Consider the following 22,977-nt stretch of genomic DNA (forward strand, 5'->3'; position numbering starts at 1 on the left):
GATTCCACTCGGCCTTTTTTTCTGCATTCCCCAAGCTGTAAATGACGAATTTGGTGGAAGCCGCGATGCACGAAAAGCATTGAAAAAGAAACGAAATAAGCAGATGAAATTGAATAAAGAGCTTTCGGCGGTTTTTCCGGGCGCATCGAACGTTTTTTTTTTTTGAGAGGGGTGAAAGAATGGTACCAATTTCACAGAAAGCCTCTGTAAAAAAGTCGAGAGAGAGGTTTGTCGAAATAAAAAATCCGTTGAAAGAAGTTGATTAAAACTTTTTCCCACCCTTTTTCAATTTAACAATACAGCGAAATTTATTTCTTCCAGATTGGACGTGGTAAAGACGGAAAAGTATGTGAAACAATTGGGTCTTTGGGGGTAAAAAAAAAGAAGTCGAATTGAGTGAATTTGTGAATTTTCTCATTAAATGTATGTCATACTTTTCACAAGGAAACTTCATTTTCATGCTCTCTCTCAATTGGATGGATAAATTTTCTTGGCAGTTTTTTGGGGTGGGTGCAAGAGGCCTTTCTGGGGGCTTTGCAGGATTTTCTTTTGGGCTGGGATGTGAGGGAAAATTCAAAAGTCTTACATGTTAGAAATTGCAATAAATTTAGTCTTGAGATATATATGAGAAACTTTGCAGCTCTGTAATTCTTTTCATTTCACCCAGGAAAATGTCATTAATATTTTATCCAAATGGGAGAGAGTGAAAAATTTTTCCATGGTGAAAAATTCAAGTGCAGAGAGGATTGGAGGGTGGAAAGATGAGCTTCTGAATGGGAAAAATATTAACCAACAATATTGCAATTTCATTGAATGGATATTTAATGCTGCCTCCACTTCATCTCTTCATTCATTCTTATCGTCCTCCATGGTCCTGGAGGGTACTTTCCTTGGCGCGCAATTGCATGTGGGTGGGTTTGAGTACTTAAGAGATTAGGGACGTGACTACAGAGAAATACTTGTGCTGGGAGGGTAGGAAAAGCTCTCACGGACTGGTAACATTATTTAAAATCAATTACACGCTTTCTTTTGCTTCTTATCCACGATAAACTCCTTCTGGTGTACCAAGGAACGGGAAAAGGAGGATTTGGAGTAACCAAATGATAATTGTATGCCCAGCATTTCCTTTTTTTCCTGGGCGATATGCACAAAAAAAGGAAAATCTACTAGAGAATGTCGGAAACGTTAAGAATTCGTGATTGTTTCACCTTCATCCTATATCTCCTTCGCGAATCCTCGTTCCTTTTTCCACCTCTTCAGTCAAGTTCTTCTCCAGGATCCCATCGTACCGTCCTCCACGACAATCCCAACTTCACCTAAACAGAGAAAAAAGGTGAAGCCAAGGCAATTTATCAACAAGTTGGGGGTGTTGACCGTAAATTAAGTGATTTACAGACCTATTTTTTTATATCCCACTCCCCTCAATTCCTTAATTGTGATATGTAAATTCCATATTGTTGCATATAAAGTCGTAAATTAACGAGATATTCCATGCGATATTGCATGCATTTTTTCCATCTTCATTCACGCGCTCGCGGTGTCGCTCCAAAGGGTGGAATATTGAGGGGGTGGCTTTCTAACCACCCCCCATGAGGAAGCTAAAAATACAATTGCACGTGGATGAAGCACGATTCTTTTAGCTTTTGTGCACTGAGAAAAAAAATATGAACACCATTTTTCACTCGTCAAGGCAATTTTAATGGCAATTTTAGTGCAAAATTCTTGCACAGCACTGCAAATCAGGGAAGTTGTTTTATGGTAATTCTGCAGGAAATGAATGGAAATGTGTTGAAAATTAAATTCATAAAATGTTTTGAACACACACGATTTGAATTTTGTGTTAGGTAGACTAAAAATGAACTACAACATTGTAACTGAAAAGCGGCTGGGTAATTTGTTATTCATGGTTTCTTAGAAAATTTATATTATCGTTACTGAAAATACTACTTTTAGATCAATTCAGTGCTGGCTTTTCGAAAATACAAAGATTTTCGAAATTCGAGAGATTTTCTTGCCAATTGAAGGAAACAACAAAGTTTTTTAGCAAACGAAAGACAGAGACAAAAGAGCAATAAAATTAGGGGAAACTGGGGCACCACCAAACACTAATTTTTATTTCTAAACTACTCGGACTATCTCGACCATACCTTCAGTGAACAAGCATCCCTATAGTGCCTATAAATTCCTATCGGTCTTATCCTCTGTTATCCAATATCCAATTTAAAAATCGCAGTGTTTGGTGGTACCTCGTGTTTGGTGGTGCCCCAGTTTCCCCTATAGCAAAAACAGTAATAATATTCAATATAAAATAGTTAAGTTCATTAGTAATTATCCAAATAACAAATATCACCTTGAATTTATACTAGCCCAAAAATGCAAATACGTATAAAGCTTTAGTGGCCGTTGTTTTCCAAGTATATTCTGATTTAATGTCATATTATTAGATCTTTCCATTCACACCTGGAGTTTGATTCTCAAATAGTGCCTTGGATTAACGGTAAATAGAATTCTAACTTGACCAAAAAGTCGTCAAAGTTCGAATAACTCAAATTCAATTTCGAATTTTTAAACTAAATTTTCGAATAAGGCGAGAGAAATTTATCAAAATGAAACATCACACTTAGAAAAGCTGTTAACTTACTTAAACTCAGTGCTTAGTCCGGGCACCTAGTTGCAGTTCTTCCGGTGTTCGCCGGAGAATTCGTTTCTTTTCAAAAAGAAAGACTTCGATTTTTTAACAAAGCTTTTGACCCTTGGTACGGGTCTTCCTCAGAGGGTCAATTAAAGTCATTTTACAATTTGAAAATTCATCGTTCGTCTACTATTACACTTTGCCAATTTAACATTTATTTTGGCACTTTTCACTGAATTTAATAAAAAATTTTCGATATTGGCTTCAGCTACGTTGTTCGGTCTTTGTTCAACTGGCCATCATACGGACGATACGATCGAAATGTATTTTAACTTTTAATTTACATTAAGGCCGTACTAGACGCATTGTGCTTTCAAAGTCATTGAATAATTCAAGAAAAAAAAATCTTTATTCTGCAGCAAATTCTTTTTAGATAATATATTTTCAATTGTGGAAATTTGAATCGGATTTTTAGGACTGACAATTTTTTAAAAATCAAAATTAATTGATTAATCAGTTTCAAGTGTATGTCCAAATAGGGCAAAGCGCGCTACCTTCGGACGATTCGATGAATTCGATTCGATGATTTTTTATTCGGTTTACGATCTGTATAAGAAATACATTATATCCATTTAAACAGACGCTTCAATCGTTTGTACCGGTCGGGACAATCGAGCTGGTGTTACACTGCCCAAGAACTGAACGTTCTTACCAACTTCACCACAAGCCCTCCTACCCTCTTTCAATATGTTTTTAATAAATGCCTCATTGTAATATAATATTTCAATAGCTAATCCAATGCCTCAAATTTCTTGAAAAGAATCAGTCAGTGGGACAAATCCATTAGGAACTAAAAAAATTAGGTAATTGTTCGAAGGTTGAGTCGTCCGAAGATAGCACACTTTCCCCTACTTAAATTTCGAAATAACCTTTGCAGCATTCAGAGCAGCGGTGTGCAAGAAGCGTTTGAAAACGAACAAACGTCGAATTAAACTTGTACATCAATGGTCAAAACGCTACCTGAACAAACTTATTTTGACGTTTATTCGATTTCAACGGTTTTTGACACCCCTGATTCAGAGCAAATAAATAGCTCATTCAATGAACCAACGCATAATTCTGCACAAGAACAGGTGTAGCTTTTCGAAAATTTGAAGCCATTTCGAATAAATTCGTTAAGCCTTCTGTCAAACTGGTGCCGACCAGAATCACGAACGCCAAAATTCCGAAAAGCCAAAATCTCGAATGGTTAAAGTCCGCTTTTCGGGATTTTGGATTTTCAGGACGCTGTTGAGCTTTTAGCTCATTCGAGACATTGACTTTTCGCAATTTTAATTCGACCGGGATTTTGGCTTTCGGTATACTAGCCCATTAGGGACTTAGGCTTTTCGGAATTTTAGCCCCTTCGGGACTTCAGCTTTTCGGGATTTTAATTCGTTCGCGATTTTGCTTTCAGTATTTTTTGGACACTCAAATGGTCAAGTGGTCGCTCTATGATGTATGTATTTAGAGTTCGAATCCCGTTTAGGTCACCAGGACTTCTCAGGCGTTAAAGGTGTTCGAATTGCATCCAGTGACGGTCACTGCACTTGATTCCACAGGGCATGGAATTGATAACTCTGTTCCTGTTAAAGAAAAAATAGTAATGGATGTCAGGAACTCTTCTTGAGGGAAGGCCTTTGAATCGTTATGCCATCGTTGTTGTTGTTGGGATTTTGGTGTTCGGGATTTTAAGCTATTCAAGATTTAGGCTTTTCAGGATTTTAGCCCGTTCGGAATTTAGGATTTGCGGGATTTTGACTTATTATTGAGGAATTGGATGTTCGTGGTTTTAGCCCATACATGAGTTAGGCTTTTCGGGCTTTCGAATCATTCAGTGTTTTGGCTTTTGCGCGGGGTTTTGGCATTCGGGTTTCGGCTTTCGGGATTTTTACTGGGGTCCTAGTCGAACACAAACAGTTTAAAGCAACGTTTTCAAAGTTAAAGAAGATATATTCGAAAATATATAAGAATATCAAAATAAGTTACTTTGAAGAGATGAAAGCTACTAAATTCAAACACCATGTAAACTTCAATTGGTTAATTCTGGAAAGCAATAATATTATTAAAATAAAAGCATTTTTCTAAAAATAAAAAATAATATAGAATTTTCCTTGTCTAAATTTAGATTAAAGCCCTATAACTTAATGAAGATCTTATATCGAAAAACTAACTAACTGTACTGTCCAGGATGTTTTAAGAATGATCTTAAATTCGAAAGAGATCTTAAGCACTTTCATTTTCTTTTTGAATAACTACTTCATGTGTTTTGAAAATAAAAAAAAAATTTTTGTTCAAAATTATTATCTTCAAATATGCAAAAAATAGTCTTTCGAAAATCGAAAGCCATTTGAAAATTCGTAGAAATGGGGACCGAATCAATATCATAGCAAAAGTATAATTCTAATAAAAAATATAGACTTTAAGTAATAAGAAAAAAAACTATTTTAAGAATTGAAGTTTAAGTAGAGGCTTGCCAAGCTCTTCGAAAACCAATTCGAATATTAAAGTCAAAGATTTTTTTATAATGAGATTGAGAAGTAATCAATTGATGGTTAAAAGCTAAATAGAAGCTTAGTCTAATTGTAAGATTTGATACAGGGATAGAACGGTCTTCAGACTAGGGGTTTAGCCCAGTTCCTGAAAGTCTCAAAATCCTAAATAGCAATCAATTTTGTTGCTTTTTCAGAATCTAATAGGTCACTTAACCTTAATAATGTAATTCAAAGTTCTTTTTTTTCATGAAATTTTGTAGATAAGAATTTAGAGCTGTTAAGGTATTTGGATAAGTCTGAAGTCCGTATAAGAAAAAGACCTTTAAAATAATAAAATCAAAAATATTAAGCTGGAATTTAGACAAATCCCCAAAATTATTCTTATTATATTTTTTTTCTTGTCAATATATTTTCCACAAGCTAAACAGAATATAAAATATAAAAAACTAATTTTAGTTTAATTTAAAAATTTAGCTTTTTCAGGTATCAAATTTAAAATGGATAAAAAAAAACACAATAGGGTAGCGGTATTACTTGTGGCCTCTGTCGTTAGTTACGGCCTCATCGCAAAAAACTTCACAATAATGTCACAAAATGATTTTAAAAAATCTCGAAATTAAAAATATTAGACGTGTTTTAAAAGAATATCACATTTTTTTGGTTTTCGAAATTATTGTTAGAAAACCGACGTTAGGGAAATTTAGTAGAAAGGAACCAGTAGGGGAATTCTGTAATTTTCGTGGCATTGTCACGCGTGAGTTCGAAGCCTGACAATGTCAATCGAGCTTTTTTTCTCATATCATATGAGTTCGAAAATGCAATTCACTGATTTTTTAATGAAATGCCTTTACTTAGTGATATTATGCAAATACAGTTTGTCTTGGTTTGATTTGTTTAACAACATTCATTGTAATTTTAATTGCCAGAAATCTCAAATATGTGTCTTGTGACAATGTCACGTGAGCTGAAATGGCAAAGCCACGGCTACAGAATCGCATTTTCGAAAAAGCTCTCTTGAGACTCAAAACCAATATGTCATATTGTAGCAAGATTGCTACGGATCTCACACCAGAACATGCTGGAGCACCCTTCATCGCTTGTCTCCGGGAGTGAGCCCCCATTGCCCATTCCAAGAGAGCCACGAATCTGACGTCCTCCTCGCTTCACTGGTGAAGACCAACTGAGGTGCCGATCGATTGTGCCTTCGGAATAACTCGCCGAGCACTCACAACCCCATCTAGCGGAATTATAGCGATGTCGTAACTTGAAGTTAGCCGTTGTAATAGCACCCCTCAAGTTACACCCCAACTGAACAGTGATTGGTACCGTTGGCTTAGAAGAGTCTTCGTCAGGACGGGCTTTCTCCCTCCAACTCCTCCAGGCTCAACAGTCCTACTACAATATGGCATTGCCAGAGCGTTACAGAATTACCCTCCAGAATTCGTCGGAAAATGGAGTCAATCTTAAAAAAACGGCAAGTTTTCCCATATTAGCAAGAGTTGCCGTTTTTCTAAGAGTGACTCCTTTCTACTCCTTTGTCCTTTCTACTAAGTTTTCGGAATTATTTTCCACCAAAAATTGCGACGAAGCCATGAGTAAAGGCCACAAGTAATGTCGCCACCCTAATAAGAAAAGCTTAGAGTGATAAACCCCTTAAATTAAAATTTAAAATTCAATGGAGAAATATGTCCAGGCTTTTACACCTAAAATCAATCAAAAAGCACGAAAAGAAGGGCATTGTGAACCGACATCCTTGCAAGAAGAAAAAAAGTGTGACGTCTTCTTTTTTACTGTTCCAGGTAACGTCAAATTTTAATGATACCACCTGGCCAAAAATCGTGGAACATCCGGAGGATGTGGAGGAAGAGCCAGACGCTGTGACATTGTTATCAATTTTACTTGTTGGTGAGTTGACTCTATTTCTGCTTTCCCATTTGCCTCGGTTTTCGTACAATTAATTAATTGGACTTTGTGCCCATGAAAAGCTCCCTGAATCCCCCCTTTTCTCGCTTTCCCAGCCAACAACAGAAGTCTGTCTCATTAACTTTTGTGTTTCATCACAGGAGAAAGTGAAAAGCTCTGTGCAAATGAGGCCAGAGGTAGAAAGTGAAAAGAGGGGAGAGCTTTTTTTTTTGTTGAACTTGGGAAGGAAAGCACCTTTTTTTCCCTTCAAGCAATTCCTCAAACAATTGACACTCACACGTGTATTTGTCCCGTAAAACTTTTCTCTCACTTTCTTCATTCATTGTCCTGACCCATTCTTATCCAAAACCTCAATGCTTTTAAAGGCCATTCCTTCTTTTCAGGTGTTTTTTTATCGCTACTTATTTTTTTGTCGGTTGCTGGCAACATTTTAGTGTGTATCGCCATTTACACAGAACGGAGCTTACGACGAATCGGAAATTTATTTTTAGCCTCTTTAGCCATAGCCGATCTATTTGTCGCATCACTAGTTATGACCTTTGCGGGGGTTAACGATTTATTAGGTAAGTTTTTACCTTCAACAAATGTACATTTCTTATCTACGCACAGAGGGTGGTGAGTTCGATGTATAACTTGGGGAAAATTTTCCTACACGAACCATTAGGAGAAAAGCAGGATCTCCCAAACCTCAAAATCTTTTCCAGTCTTTCAACGTTGAATTACCAACTTTCGTTTATCTCCTTTACCGTGACGGTGAATCCCTTTGAATATATAGCCTCCCTTTTTGGAGACGCAATCTTCACAATATGCCATATTAAAATCCCATTTTCCAACATAATGATATGTGATTATGAAGCATCCAGAGGATATCTCAACACTGCTTAGCCTTGGTTCATGGACGTTTCCTGAAGCTGTTAGAGGTGGTTTTGCAAAGACACATTCGTGAAAAAGACATTTCTGCTTTATCAATTTTAAGAAGGAAAAAAGGATCTTCTTATTATAGGGTAGACGGGGGTACTATCGATCAGTTAAGGAAATCATCAACTTTAACAGACAAAAAACCATATTGCTCCTTGGAAATTACAAGGGGTCAACTCACTTTTTTGCGATTTTGAGAATTTAATGCACTTAGAAAGGAAATTTAATAAATTTTCAGATGTTATAAGTCATTAAATTTCGTTATTAGAAAAGTTTTTCAAAATTTTAATCTTTTTGGTTACTTGCATAATTTTGATTGACGTAAAGGGGGACAAAATATATTCATCGTTCAAATTTTTGTTAAACAGGGGACTAACTCAAGCAAGTTGATACCTTGTCATTCTAATTTTTAGCAAAATTTGCACATCATTTAGAACGACAAGGAGCTAACTAATTAAAAAACATATTTTGAAAGGTAAAAATATAAAAGTTTCGATGTTTATATTAGTGCTCATACAAATAGAAAAGAAATAAAATGTTTTTGTTCAGTCATTAAATTGAGATACTTATTTACACAAAGTTGAATCTTTCATGCTGCCTTCTGAAAAATGGCTCAGATTGAGTTGGCCCCTTGTAATTTCCAAGGAGCGATATATACACTGAGAGAAGGTCTTCAAATAAATAAGTGTTGAAAAGAGTGTTGAATAAACTCCGCACGGAGTTAGACTTGATACTACACTCAACCCCTACTTTTAGTGTTGAATCAAAGTTCATTTTTATAAATAATTGTTGTGACAAGTCTTAATAAGACTTGGCTGAACATTTAGCATATGAGTGTTGGTACAAGCCTCAGAATTCTATGATAAGTCTACCGCCAAAACTCAAATAAGTGTGTACCGTACCGAGGGTTCAGGGTTCTGTAAAAACTCGCAAATTGTCAGTGCGTCTCTTCAGTTTGCATCATTTGCTCTTTGTGGAGGTATGTTTTCTGCGTTTTCCTTATTAAAAATCAGTGTTATTAAACGCAAGGATTACAGTGATAATAAGTTTTGTGCAGTTTTGTGAGAACTCGGATGCAGCAAAGACGATATCCCAGATTGTAGTAGAATTTGGCAGCTACCAAAAGGGAAGTCTTGAAGTCCCCCAACAATATCCAGTGTCTCGCTATGTGTATTGCACAGAATACTCAGTAAGTATATTTTCATCATTGATATTCTAAAATAATTGTGGCAGTATGAGAAATGATTTATTTAGTGATTTATCACTAATAATTCAACATCTCGAAGTAAAAAATGTGTCATGTTAATCGAAAAAACATAACCCCATTAAAAGTATACTCCTGCAAGACCTCAATAATTCCTTTAAATTTGGAAAGTTGTTTTTCAACTCCTGTTAAAATAACTTTGCTAATTATAATTTCAGGTCTGGATTTAACGATCAACGACATCAGAGATTGCATTGGCAGATATTTGGATACGTTTTTTAAACCAGCTGAGTTGCTGATTATTAGGAGAACCATATATTCATTTACAAGCTTGGAATTAGGGCTGCTTCTCGTTATGCTGTTGTAAGGTAGCTAAGCCATTAACTTTTATTATGATATAAAATTCAATATTTCAATTATTGAACAATAGAGTTCGTACAAAAAAATGTTGCATTTATGCCAAAACATCATTAAATTTTCACAGTATAAAATTAAGTAAAAGATGGGATTAATTTTTTATAAAATTAAAGTCAAAATTTTCAACAATTGTTGTTTACTAACAATATGGAATATAGAATAAATCTAAAATAACTTATTAAAAATTAAAACTTCACTAAAAATTTAGAAATGTCCGAAGATATATTCCATCTCAACTGTAGTTTATAAATATTTGAAGCAAAATTTGATGATCCATCAATAAAAATTATCATTTTACTTAAGTGATTGAAAGAAACCCATTTTCAAATTATGTTTGTTATAATCTTATTTAATTTAAGAATGTATGCTTTTTATATACCTAATATATTTATTAAAATAAAGGAAACTGAAGTGTCGAAAAAAAGCGTTATTATTTAATTATTGGAAACAAAATTTGGACGAGAGGCTTCTATGTACACTCGAAGGGTGGGAACAAGCCTCACTCACCATCACGCTCGATGAGGCTTGGGAATGACCTTATTGAGTGTAGCAAGAAACCTTGAGCGTAATTCCAACCCTCAGATGAGGGTTGGTTGATTCGAGTGTTGGATTTGAGTTGCGACAACACTCTTTTCGTGTTTTGGTAACACTCAACCTTCTCTCAGTGTACTCATGACATTGAACATATTTAATTTAGGATGATTCAGGTTTTGCTAAATGTCATTATACTTTTAACGCTTTTAACAAAATGTTTTAAAAGTATATTTAACGTTAATTCGAACATTATCGTCTAGAAAAATTTAAAAGAATTAAAAAATGACATTTTGTATATGTATCATAATATATATGTCCTAAAAAGATGCGAAAATCCAATTTATCACGATTCTAAAAAATAGAGATCGTTTTATGTTAAAAATATTATTTTTGTGTACAAAAAAGTTTATAACAAAAGAATATATATTGTCGAATTAAAACTCAAAACCAAAATAACCATATATAATTATTGCAGATTTCTGATTTACACTACTTTAGTCGTTGTGTCAAAAATAAGAATTTCAGAACTTCAGTCGTAAATCTTATATAAAAATAATCATTTATATTTTTTTAATTTTCTGTCTCTGTATTTTTTCTATTTTTTTAATTCTTCGTTTTTTCTGAAAGCAGTAGGATACATTAATATCCTGTAATTTAGTTTTAGTCATTCCCGATAGTTTTCAGTAGCTAAACCATCTCAAAGAATCGACTACTATTAAACTCATTACACTCGAATATTTTCTAACTGAAAATCATAATTTGAAATTTAAATTTTTGGAAGGCATTCAATTAAGTTTCCTCCATTGCAATAGATGGCATTAGTTGAACGATATTTGAACATTTTTACGAGAATTTTGATGAGGAATTGACGATAATTGCGATCAAAAATGACATAAATTTAGTTTTCCAGGACATGTTTTAACTGCGCTATATGTTTACCAGCACTTTTCCCACTGTAGTTAAATAAAAAAAAGCAAAAATCATTTTATTTTTGAGACTTCCACTTCCGCAGTACTTCCATCTCAGTGTACACCACTTCCAAGCTAATATCTCTCCCTTGAAGAAAAGTACTGTTCCGTGTAGTTTTTGAGGTTTCCGAAAGCGGCTGTTTCTTAAAATTCAATTAAAAACAAGTGGCGAAAAAGTGCTTACACAATCAATGGCGAAAAAGTGTTTACAAGGTGGCGAAAAGTACTGAAACATGCATTGTTGCAGGAAATGTACTTTTTCAACCAGATACTCAAAAGTTCCCGGAAATTCTCCTGGTTCAATAGATAGACAATGATTCAAAGCAATTGTACACAAAATTTCATTTTATTTCGACAAAAAGTGTAAAAATTATAAGGTTTGACACCCTTAAGGTGGCGAAAAGTACTTACTCCACCCTAATTTAAACTCGTGTAATATCACAAATTTCCCACAGACAATTGCAGTGATAAATTTTAATGTACTATACTGGAAACACTAATCTTCTAGACTTACTTGGCAGCCCGGCACAAGGTCGATAAAATTCTTGCGAAATCGGAAAAATCGGCATAATTTGCAGATGTGCCGTGAACAGTGAGCGCCACAATTTACCCTTCCGCTTAACGTAATTATGATCAAAATAAAGATTTTACAAAATTCCTATAAATTTTCTACTAATTAAGCCTTTTCTCGGCTTAATCAGAGAGACGGATTAGTGGGAAACTGATCGAAATGTAATCAGATTATTATTTTCATTATAATTACGTTAAGCCATCTGTCGGCTTAAGTCGCAAGTGTGTCTAGGGAGGGCATTAGCGACCAATCCCATATATAAATAAGAAAAATAATAATGTTATAGGGGAAAGTACTCTCCCTTCGAACGTTCATGCTTTCGAATAATGTGGATTTTCTTTTAGTTTTCCTAAGAGACTTAGGGTAAGTGTGCCAAATTTCGGCATATTTGCATGCAAGCGTCAAAGTCTCAAGTTTGAAATGTAATATTTTAAATACAAATTGATTTTTTTATTCTTTCTTTTGTAAGAGTGTTGCTTGGAACCTTGCAAAGAGTTTACCATCTTTATTTACTCTAAAATCATTCTTAATACATTTTAAAATGAATAAAAATATAGATATGGCTTTGGTGCCCTATTTCGGCCACCTTCATTCTCATAGTTCCTTGCCCTTCGGGAATTCTTCCAATATCTTTTTCACGTCATCTCGTTTGTCGAAGCTACATTTTTTGTTATTCTTTTGCATTGTATAATCTCTAGAGTACGTAAAATCTAAAAGTTCATGGAAATTCGAGGAACAAAAAAGGTGGCCGAAATTGCAAACTGGCCGGAATTTGGTACACTTACCCTACACACTTCTATTAAATATTAGTTGGCTTATCATCAATTGTTGATAATTCCGTGATAATTTAGTGTAAATCTCTTTCGAAAAACAAAAAAAATCACATTATTCGAAGGCATGAACCTTCGAAGGGAGAGCACTTTCCCCTACCTGAAAATCTACCTTGAGGAAAGGTATCAGTCCTTATATAGGATGTCGTGTCGCATTGTTGCTATTGTATTCAAATATATGCAGTTTTCGTGCTCATCTTTGATCCCAAACCAATTCAACCTGGCTTACCATTTAAGTAGCAATATCTTTGTATTCAGTTCACAAAATTTTGAAGAGTAAACTCGTAAAATTTTACAATCGGATAGAGTAAATCTGTGAACTAAAGCATCTCATGTTATATCTAAAATAGAGTTCCTGGAGGTAAATGGATTTTTTTTGGCCATACATAACATCATCTTTATTCAAAGTGCCGAGTCGCTAACACCTCTCCTCATATTTTTCCCATTCCCCTAAATCTCAGATTTTATCTCTGAAAACTCCGCTTTCGAGGAAAAGTGGATGGTCTTGAGTGACATAGAAAAGGCGCACTTTCCCCACCTTTTCATCCTAATAGGATATTCTCGCGATACATAGAGATTCACCTTGTGAATGAATTTAATACACAAACCTTAAATGCATCGCTCACCACCCTCAAATTTTTATGCGCTCATCTCCAATGTTGATGAATTGGTCGTGGGCGGATGTTTTTTTTTGTCGTATTTTAGGGGAGATATGCAGAGACTAGGGATCTCCAAGGACTCAGCATCTCTCCCCTTAATGTTGTTCACCTGATCTATATTTGTGCCTTCTCTTATTCAGGTTATTGGGTTTTTGGTGCCCAATTTTGTGACACTTGGGTTGCCTTCGATGTGATGTGCTCGACTGCCTCCATTTTAAATCTATGTGCCATTTCGCTGGATCGATACATTCACATAAAGGATCCTCTCAGGTAAGCCACCCATCCACCCTCCCACATCCCTTTTACCGTCGTCGTGACGCCAAACCAGGAAGTTAGCGATTAAAATTAATTTGATCAGTCTTTGTCACTATCTCTCGACCCTTCGGCTCATAATCTACGTCATTGTTGTAGGTCGAGGGCGATATCCCATTCCATTTCCCAACAAACACTGACTTTCCATCCTTTGAGGGCTTTCCTCGCACGCGTATCCTTTGGCAAAGTCATAATAAATTGGTTCAATTGCTGCCAATGGGAAAGATAAAGCTCTCATTTGTATCCAGCTCGAGGACAAAGCTCAGAAATGTTAACATCAATTTAATATTTGATTTGATGATCTCTCTCAAAAAGTATTCAAATGATTTATACAAATTTTCGCATCTCAAGAAGCACACGCTCAAATCCACTTCTTTTATATTGACAATGAATATTTCTCGTCGAACCAACCCCCCAACTTTTCCCTCAAAAGAACCTCCCCACAAACTTACAACACTTGCGGGGAAAAAATCCGTGGAAGGATTTTGCCAAGTCATTCTCGTTGGAAGATCTTTTTATTAGGTGAATGACAAGTGAATTTATCGTCAAATGGGATGTACATATTTGCCTCCAATTTTTTACGCAGAGAACATCAGCATTTTGTGAGCAAGGTGGGAATATTTGTGCTATGTGGTGTACAAACATATTAATTTTTTAATGGTCATCACAAATTGGAGATCACTTAAGAGATGGTTCAGCTCTGTGATGTATTATGCCCAACGCACAATAACTTTTGTTTAATAAACATGTTTTTGACAATTTAAGGAGAGTGAGTGAGATCTCGATCTAGTCATCTCGCTCATTCTCATAGGAAATTTTGAAAACATGTTTACAAATAAAAGTTATTGTGCGCTGGTCATTATTCAGTACATAAAAAAATATTTTGCAAAATTGTTTGTAAAAGGGCAAACAGTGGTCGTCAAGGAATTATCTGAGCATTTCGTAAGTTTCCAGTAGGAATTCACAAACATTTACAAACCATCTTGCAAAATACTTTTTTTTCTATGTACTGAATAATACTTCACTGGGCTGCTTTACGTTTTTGATTGGCATCTTTAAAAATAACCATAAAATTTGATTTTATTTATCTGAAATATTTTTGTGTTGATCACGATGAAACTAAAAATTCAATTTATCCTAAATATAACACAGGTATACAATGAAAAAAATTCTCAAGTATTAGTTGATTATTATACTATTGGGTGAACTGATTTAGAAAATGACTTTATTTTTTTTTCAATGACATCACAATTCTCAGAATTTATTATAAGAGGGTCCTTGGGGGTATATTTGACCAATAGAGACACCTCTTGTGAATTCTATAAATGTCTCATTTATTGATCTTAGTCATTTCTGAAAATACAAAAATTGTATCTTACAGCAAATTGTTCTAGGGATTTTTGAGATTCGATTCTTTAGAGTCGGAAAATTAATTCTTTAACAATAGGTTGCTTAAATTTGTTTGGAAAATATAATGTTCTCTTAAAATCATCAAATTGTGATAGAGTTTAGAAGAAAACCTGTAACATACTATTTCAATTTCTTTTACTGCTTGAACTTCACCTACAAAGCTATATAATGTAATCTCGTGATTTTTTCAACATCCAAAATTTTCGCCCCAAGGACCCTCTATGCTCTCCCAAAGATAGCATCTGAATATTTGGTTTAGTTTGTTATATATGATTTTTTTAAAACCTCAGTCCAAAGATTTTTTTGAGGTTTTAAGGTGTGATTTTACAATTTTCATGTATTAATATAAAGTTGTAGGGCAACTCTTCACCATTCCAACGGATATCTAATATTTAAATACCGTTCACAAGAACCGGAGATATAATTAATAAATTAAAACAAAACAGCTAAAAGTCAAAAATAATAAATTCTCAGAATTGTGATGTGATTGAAAAAATTAAAGTCATTTTCTAAATCAGCACACCAAATAGCATAATAATCAACTAATACTTCGTAAGGATTTTTTATGAAAGTAAATTTTGTAGACCTGTGTAATTTTAAAAAAAGTATATGAACAAACAATTTACAAGATAAACAAAAACAGATATTAATTAGGACTGTAATGACGTCAAATTTTAAATCAGAGCCTCAGACTCTAACAATTATAGTTTAATAATAATAGATTTACTATAAAATGCGTTATTTTAGAGACAAGAAATACAATATGGTATTCAAGAAAGTTTTTCTTAATGATTATTAGGAAATGTTTAGTCCTATTCTAACCTTAAAATTATGCAATTTGTGATACATACAAAAATAAAGTATATTAATCTTACAAAAGAAATAATTTGGTAAACCTTGCGAATAATAAATCATTTATTAAACCAAAAAATTATTTTGCTCGGTTTCGACTATAATAAGGCATTCTAACCTCAAATTATCGCACTCCTGGAGCTCAGACGGCAAGATATATACCAACTTCCGGTTTTCGGTGCCATGCTCCGAAGCCATTAATTAAGTTAAAATTATTTTCGGAGGTTTTTTTCTAACTTATTCGTTTTTCAATACGTTTTGAATGTAGCTTTTTTTTACAACGTCAAGGTTAAACGATTATGGAGGGCTTGTTTCACAACGGGTTTGGTCATATTTGAACTTTTTTGAAGGATCTTGAAATTTACAGCTTGACTATGTAGATTTAGTGGAAATTTTCGGAGGGAAGCTCCGTCCGGACGCGGCAACACAAACTGTGGAGTCTTCAACCCAAAAGATCAAAAAACTCACTCTTCTCCAGAGCTTTCGACACGCTCCGTGTCTTCCTCAGTGGTCGAGTGATGTTAAAGATCACTGGGTTTCGTTATTTGTGGGATCTTACAAACTTGGCGGGAGGGTTCCAGGGTGCTCATACAAATATTTCGGAGACACAGCACCAAACACTCTTCAATCATCAGGAGACAACTGAAGTTTTAGGATGGACAATGGACAATGGACAATGGACTACTTTTTCATTAAAAGTAATCATTTTCAAGTAATTCATTTTTCATTTCATTGGATGGAGCTTCCCTTCGAAAATTTCCACTGAAGCTGAACGGCAATTCCTCCAAGATACGTAGATTCATTCATTCATTTATTTTCAACCGATTATCCCTATCGGAGTCGTGGGCCTATGTAGATCCCAAACTGTAAATAGTTTATATTTTAATTATTTTGCTTCCCGTTTCTGACAGCGTATGATCGAACTGTGATATAAGTGATATGAGTGTGATAAAAGTGATATAAGATATGCTTCCCTTCTAAGTAAGGGAACATCTAGTGAATCCAATCACGTTTAACCGGCTACCGAAAGATCAGTTAACCGGTTCTAGTTCTCTTTTCCTTAAGATAACCTTAAATTTCCTTCGGCTTCACTTGGAATTACTAATAGAATAATTCGATTTTTTGTTCTCATAAAAAATAGGTTTTTAAAATTTGTTTTGAAATGCATTTCAAATTCCATAAAAAAACCGCGGGGTTTAGCTTTATGAAAAAAATAAGCCCCGACAAATTGGTTAGAAGTTACCAATTGAAATTACATTAATTCTCATATTCCGAAACCGATTTTTAACCATATAACCGCTTCTTCAATTACCCAAAATCGGTTAAAGGCCTATCTTGATTATCTGGCTATTTGAAGTGACTAGGAACACCACACTTGAATTTTAAATGCTGACAAGCTATTCTTTAATGTTCTTATCCAAAAACTATAATTTTAATATTAAAATTTAAGTGCAGAGAAATCGTCAATCAGAACAAGTAACACTCAAATTATCCAGTTTTTTCTCAGAGGACACAGGAAAGCATGTGTTTTCTAATAGCTCAGTTGGTAGAGCACTCGTCTAGTTAACGAGAGGTTTCCAGTTCGATTCTGGGTGGAGGCAGGAATTTTTCCTGTCTCAACAGAGAAAAAAATTGGATGATTTGAGTGTCAATTGCTCTGATTGACGATTTCTCTGCACATAAATATAATTAACGTTGAACTAAAGTTCGTAAAAAATCTCAAATTAAAATTTAAGGTTAGATTTTTAACCTAAAAACTTCTCAAATTTAGGAAAATAATAAATTAAAAGAGTTTGTTACAAATTATAAAAATTTAGATACCTTTAATGATATTTAGTTATGGATTAGTTCAGTAATATGAATTCTGCTTGGTTATGTAAAAGGTTAAACTGATTCTAACCTCAAAATGTGTCAGATTCTCTTCAAGACTCCTGTTATCGTAATTTTTAGATTCGTTCTCCGTATATTGAATAAAGTCATGAATGATTCTAAAACCAAAAGAGTATTAAATCATGATCTTGGTTACTAATAAGAAATTTAATCGAGTTTGATTTAAAATGAGACGATTCCTTGCCTGGTTTGACTCTTTTTACAAACTACCTTTTCATTGATTAGTGGTTAAAATAATAAACGTTTTTTAATTAATAAATATATTTTTCTTTAAAATAATTTCGATAGTTCCTACACTTAGAGAATTGAATATGATTTAAGAGTTTGTAATACAATTAAACTAAAAAAAAATAATTTTTATTTGTAAGTTACACTTATTAATTTTAACTTACTCAATATTTCGAGAATTCCTAATTCTATTTTTTTTTTCAAATTCTCTACAATATCCAAAAAGTATGAAGTTTTAAATATTCATTTGAACAAGGGTAATTTCCAAAAATTTTAAAAATTTCGTATCATGAAAATTTTTGTAAAACCAACCAAACTTTTCAATATATATTTTCAGTTATAAGATTTACAAAGCGATTCTTGTATAATTTTTGACATGTACACCGCCTTACAGAATTTTCACCCCTTGGGTCTAAGCTCCCCGACGAAAGGTGTGAGTGTACAAACATTGGGACAAAGTTTTCTCTTAACAAGAATTTATTTTTCAATTTAAAACACACACCCTTGGAGTACCCTGAAGCACCCTCGGAAAATCCCGGAGCATAACTTTATCAGTATTCATTTCTAAATTCAACCGCAAGATGATTTTAAAATTGAAAAAAAAAGAAAACTTCCATCATGTCTGCTCTCTTGTCCCTCCTCTTGGGTCCAGGAAACTTTACCAAGAGTCAAGTTTAATTTTTCCACCCTAAAACACATTTTGCAAGGAATTTTTGAGGCAGCTTATTTTGCCACCTCACTTTTCGAGAGCATTATTTTATGCTGAAGCACTTCTTTTTTTTGTATGAATGAGAAACACGTGGAAAAGACTTTAAGACAAAGAATGTTTTTTTTTTTGAAAAGTTTGAGGAATGAAGAATGAATTTTTCACAATTTGATGAAATATTTTCTTGGAGATTATCTTGCATTAAAGAATAAGCTTGAGAGGAAAGAAAATTTCTTTTTTTAGGCAAATCTGCTTTTCATGTTATGATTTTAAAATTTAAAGTTTACTTGGGGAAGTTGGGAGGTAGAACAGTGAGAAGATTTATGGTAAAATTATTGTAAAACTCAAATGTTGTCTTTTGCACTTCCTGGTCAGAGGGAGTGTGAGAAATTGCCTTATGGCTACCTCAAAATACTGCATGTGGGAAATTCTGAAAGAGGAAAATTCTCTGCAATCACATGAGAGATGAGGTCAAAGTATGACACTGACATTTTACAATTAATCATTGGTACGGAAGTGAGATATTGTTGGTCAATTGGTTCATCACTCGTCAAATGTTGGGGCCAGTTGGCAGAATTTATAGAGCTATGAATGAGGCGAAAATAGGCCAGGAAAATTTATACATAACAACATGGTTTATGTTAATTAATGCCATTAAACACACTAATTTCCGTCTTGATTTTGATTTATTACTCAATGAATGTCACCCAACATGTATGGAAGTTTTGTGAAGAAAATTCCATAGCACTTCATGACGAATTTCCCAAATTGCGTGTCCCCCCCTTCGTCAAAAATTCATACAACAACACCCAAAGCCGCATGAGCAATTTTTCATCGAAAAGAGGAAAAAAAATTCCTGCCATATTCCACGCAAAAGAATTATCACCTCACACATTTTGTGTTGGAGGAGTAATATCAATTTTTAAGATCCGGAAGATGTTAATCAGGACAATTGCATATGGACTGAGGTGAAGGTGGTTATGAAGGAGCAGAGAGAAGAATGTCTATCATGATGATTCTACCATCATACGAACATCATTTTGCTAAAAGGAAAGGCTCTATGAGGCACTTCCTTAGGCTGAAAATATCAAATCCATAAATCATAAATTCTCTGACAAGCAATCTAATGAAATGAAACGCTCTTGCTCTCTCTTTCCCAGTTATTGATTGGTTTCGCATTCTCTGGATGTTTATTCATGTTGAAGAAAGCATGTAAGGGACATTTGTGGATTTATGCAAAGACATCCTTGTATCAATGTAACAAAACCAACAGAACCTTCGAAAAGGATATTTTTTTGGGCAAGCGCAAGCACTAGAAACGGTGGTTTGGGACAAAGAAAACTGTCCTGAAGGGGAATTCTGTAACGATATGACAATGTCATATGAGAAATCGATCACCTTAGATGCGGGTGGCGGGCCCCATCCTGTCCGTATGTTTTTCTTTAGTTCTAATACTTAAAGATGGTCTTTACCGATCCGAACTACTATGTTTAATCGGTGAGGACCATTCTTAAACATTAGAATAAAAGGAAAGCTTACGAACAGTAGGGGGGCAAGGTCACTTACTTAGTCAGTTACTAAGAACTTTATAGAGCCCTATGCAATGACCATTAGATGCTCACTGTCTTTAGTGTTATCCTGTTCCCAAATTCACTACGAACATTTATCATATGACATTGTCATAGCGTTACAGAATTCCCCTACTGGTCAGTTTTGTATCCTTTAATTCTCTCTTGACAACAAATAGTATTACATCTCAAATAATAAAATGAGAATGATCTTTTTACAGAATTTAAACCCTAAAACCTTAAAAGGTTCAATTCATAAGTCTAGAACGTCTAGAGCCCTCGAGTTATTAGTAATATACATTTTTTATCTGTCCAAAAACGGTTAGATCTATTAAACTGAACGATATAAGGCGGTATTCAGGTCCCAGGTTAGCCTTATGGCCCAAATAGACTCAGTCCCAGATTTATCCCAAACTTTCATAAACTGAAGACTTAGGATCATCAATTAGAGGTCCTTTACATAAATTTCCTTTACCTAATCCTTTGTCTCCAAATTTTACAGGCTAAATATTCTAGGAGATCAGTCTGAGTATATTTTAGCCCTTAGGCTTTACATTGTATTGAGACTACTAGCCTAGCCTAATTCGCGAATAGGTCCTCTCATTTACTAACGAGAAGTGATTGCAGCAATTTTTCAAATTCTCATAGATTAATAATTGCCCGAAATATACTATCTTGATAGAAAATTTTATCAAAAATTTGGCCTATTAAGAAATTTTAGCAGTTAAGCCATATAATTTGGATAAAACTTAAGTCTGAAGCTTGTATTTCGAATTAGTATTGGATATTAAGGGCAATATTCCTCATTTTTAAAAAATCTCTGAAATTGTCTGTTACTTAGAATTTTGAGACTATCAGAGACTCAGCTGAACTTCCAATCTAAAACCGGTGTAAGACTTGGTAACCTAGAGATCTCACGAACCCCTCCACTAAGACAAACCCGGCCACATTAACATTACTTAAACTTATACAAAATAATTTAAAAAAGCTGTCTTTTATCCTATATAAGGATCATGTTTCATCTTTTCAAAAACCTGAAAGGGGCCCTAGGTAGTATATGGTAAGCTGAAAACTTCAAAGTTAAATCACCTTTCAAAATAAAAGAGACCAAAGCTTAAAATTTTTCTCATGGGTAGCCTTTATGATTCTCCTTAAGTGTTCAAAGTTTTAAACCGATTCAAAGAGGGAACTTTAAAAGTAAAACATTTTAAAATTTTCAATCTTCTGTTTCAGACATTTAATTTCTATTGATTTATTTTCTGAACAATTTTACGTCTAGAAACTGTTATATCTAAGATAATATGGTTGGTTATATAGAAGATACTTTGGAAGCGGTGTATGTATTAAGTATATAGGGGTTGAGGATGTACAAGACTGTAGGAATGCCGAAGGAAGACTTAGATGGAAGTATGGAATTCAATTTAATTTAAAAAAAATCTATACTTTGTAGATCGAAATCATCATCACAGATCAAAATGTTGCGTAAAATCTTAAACTGAAATATGTCCCCTAACATTTTTAACCTTTTGCAAATTCTACCTTTAGAATATTGTTTGAGAAACATACATATCTTTTTTCCAGATATAAAAAATTATTATTTTGAGAGAAGAAAATGTTTTGGGAATTATGTGTACACAACTTCCGACAGTAATTATCTGCCTCTCGGGATTTCGGCAAATTTCTGTAGCTCTAAGTAAGTGGTAAATTTTCTAAAGAAAGGTGTTAATTAGAAATAGAAATCCGTTTTGTCTACCGGAAACCCGTGCAATAATTAAAATATCCATTTTGTCACATTTTACCATAGGTTTCCCAATGTGACATATCCTTCATGCGATACATTTGATTAGTATTTTTAATAATACAATTTGGAAGAAATAAAATGTTGTTAGGATGAATTAAAAAAACATCCAAAAGAATTTAGAAAAATCCAAAAAAACAATCCAAAAAATATGCATCCAAAAAACATGCAAAACGATATCTCACTGATAGCTCTATCTCGTGAGTTTGAGCATTCCGCAAAGCTGGACGCTTTTGCCATCTCTTTCGATTTGTGCTTATTTCTTTTTAACATTTGGGTTAACTTGTTCCTTTACCAACCAACCTATACTGAATTTTTGGAACAGATATACTAAGGTCACTATTACAAATAATAACAATACGGTTATCAACCTTTTGAGTCGAAACTCTGGGTCTGCCAATAGTATTTTCCAGATGTACTGTTGCCTCATTATCATAAATTTTGACGATTTTATGCAGGGCCCTGACATTTCCTGCTTCCCATATGTTTCGAGCCGAAAACACTTTTCAGTTTATTAGCTGTTTTCTGTTATTGTGAAATGAATTAGCAAAAAATACTAATACAAAATAAAAGCCAATTTAATAACAAAGAGGTAACCGAAAACCCTAAATTGGCAACCTACGTATTTTTGGAGATATCTCGTGAAATGTGTACGAAAAAAGGGAAAAAAATTACACTAAAACCGGTCGTATTTTTCAGAGCTAATGTCGCCCCCCATTTGGATAGCCTATCGTGATTTTCCATAAAATTAAACAATTGTTAACACATATTCATTCCGGTAGTATCTCGATTTTCATTTTTTCAATTTTTTCTAACTTGCTATCTTGACCTAAATTTTAAAATAATAAATAAAAAAATAAAACAATAATATTAAAAATATTAACTTAGAAAATAACAAAGGGATTGAAAGAAAGTTAGTTGCACATGTCAAATGTGCAATGTCAAGAAACTTTTGGCCGATTATTTATTATGAACTTCTTTGTGGAAAAAAATTTTTTTAGTATGAGATAAAAGGAACTTTTT

General features: G+C 33.9%; 1 protein-coding gene across 1 annotated transcript in view; it reads left to right on the plus strand.

The window, feature by feature from the left end:
• Positions 1-22,977, plus strand: part of LOC129798745 (dopamine receptor 1) — a 97,476-nt gene that overhangs the window by 58,014 nt on the left and 16,485 nt on the right. Inside the window, exons 2-4 of the mRNA XM_055842057.1 lie at positions 6,966-7,071; positions 7,473-7,652; positions 13,331-13,460. Coding sequence (XP_055698032.1) covers positions 6,966-7,071; positions 7,473-7,652; positions 13,331-13,460 — 416 coding nt within the window. The remainder of the gene's footprint in view (positions 1-6,965; positions 7,072-7,472; positions 7,653-13,330; positions 13,461-22,977) is intronic.

Source organism: Phlebotomus papatasi, chromosome 1 (assembly GCF_024763615.1).
Source record: "Phlebotomus papatasi isolate M1 chromosome 1, Ppap_2.1, whole genome shotgun sequence".
Taxonomy (NCBI): Eukaryota; Metazoa; Arthropoda; class Insecta; order Diptera; family Psychodidae; genus Phlebotomus; species Phlebotomus papatasi.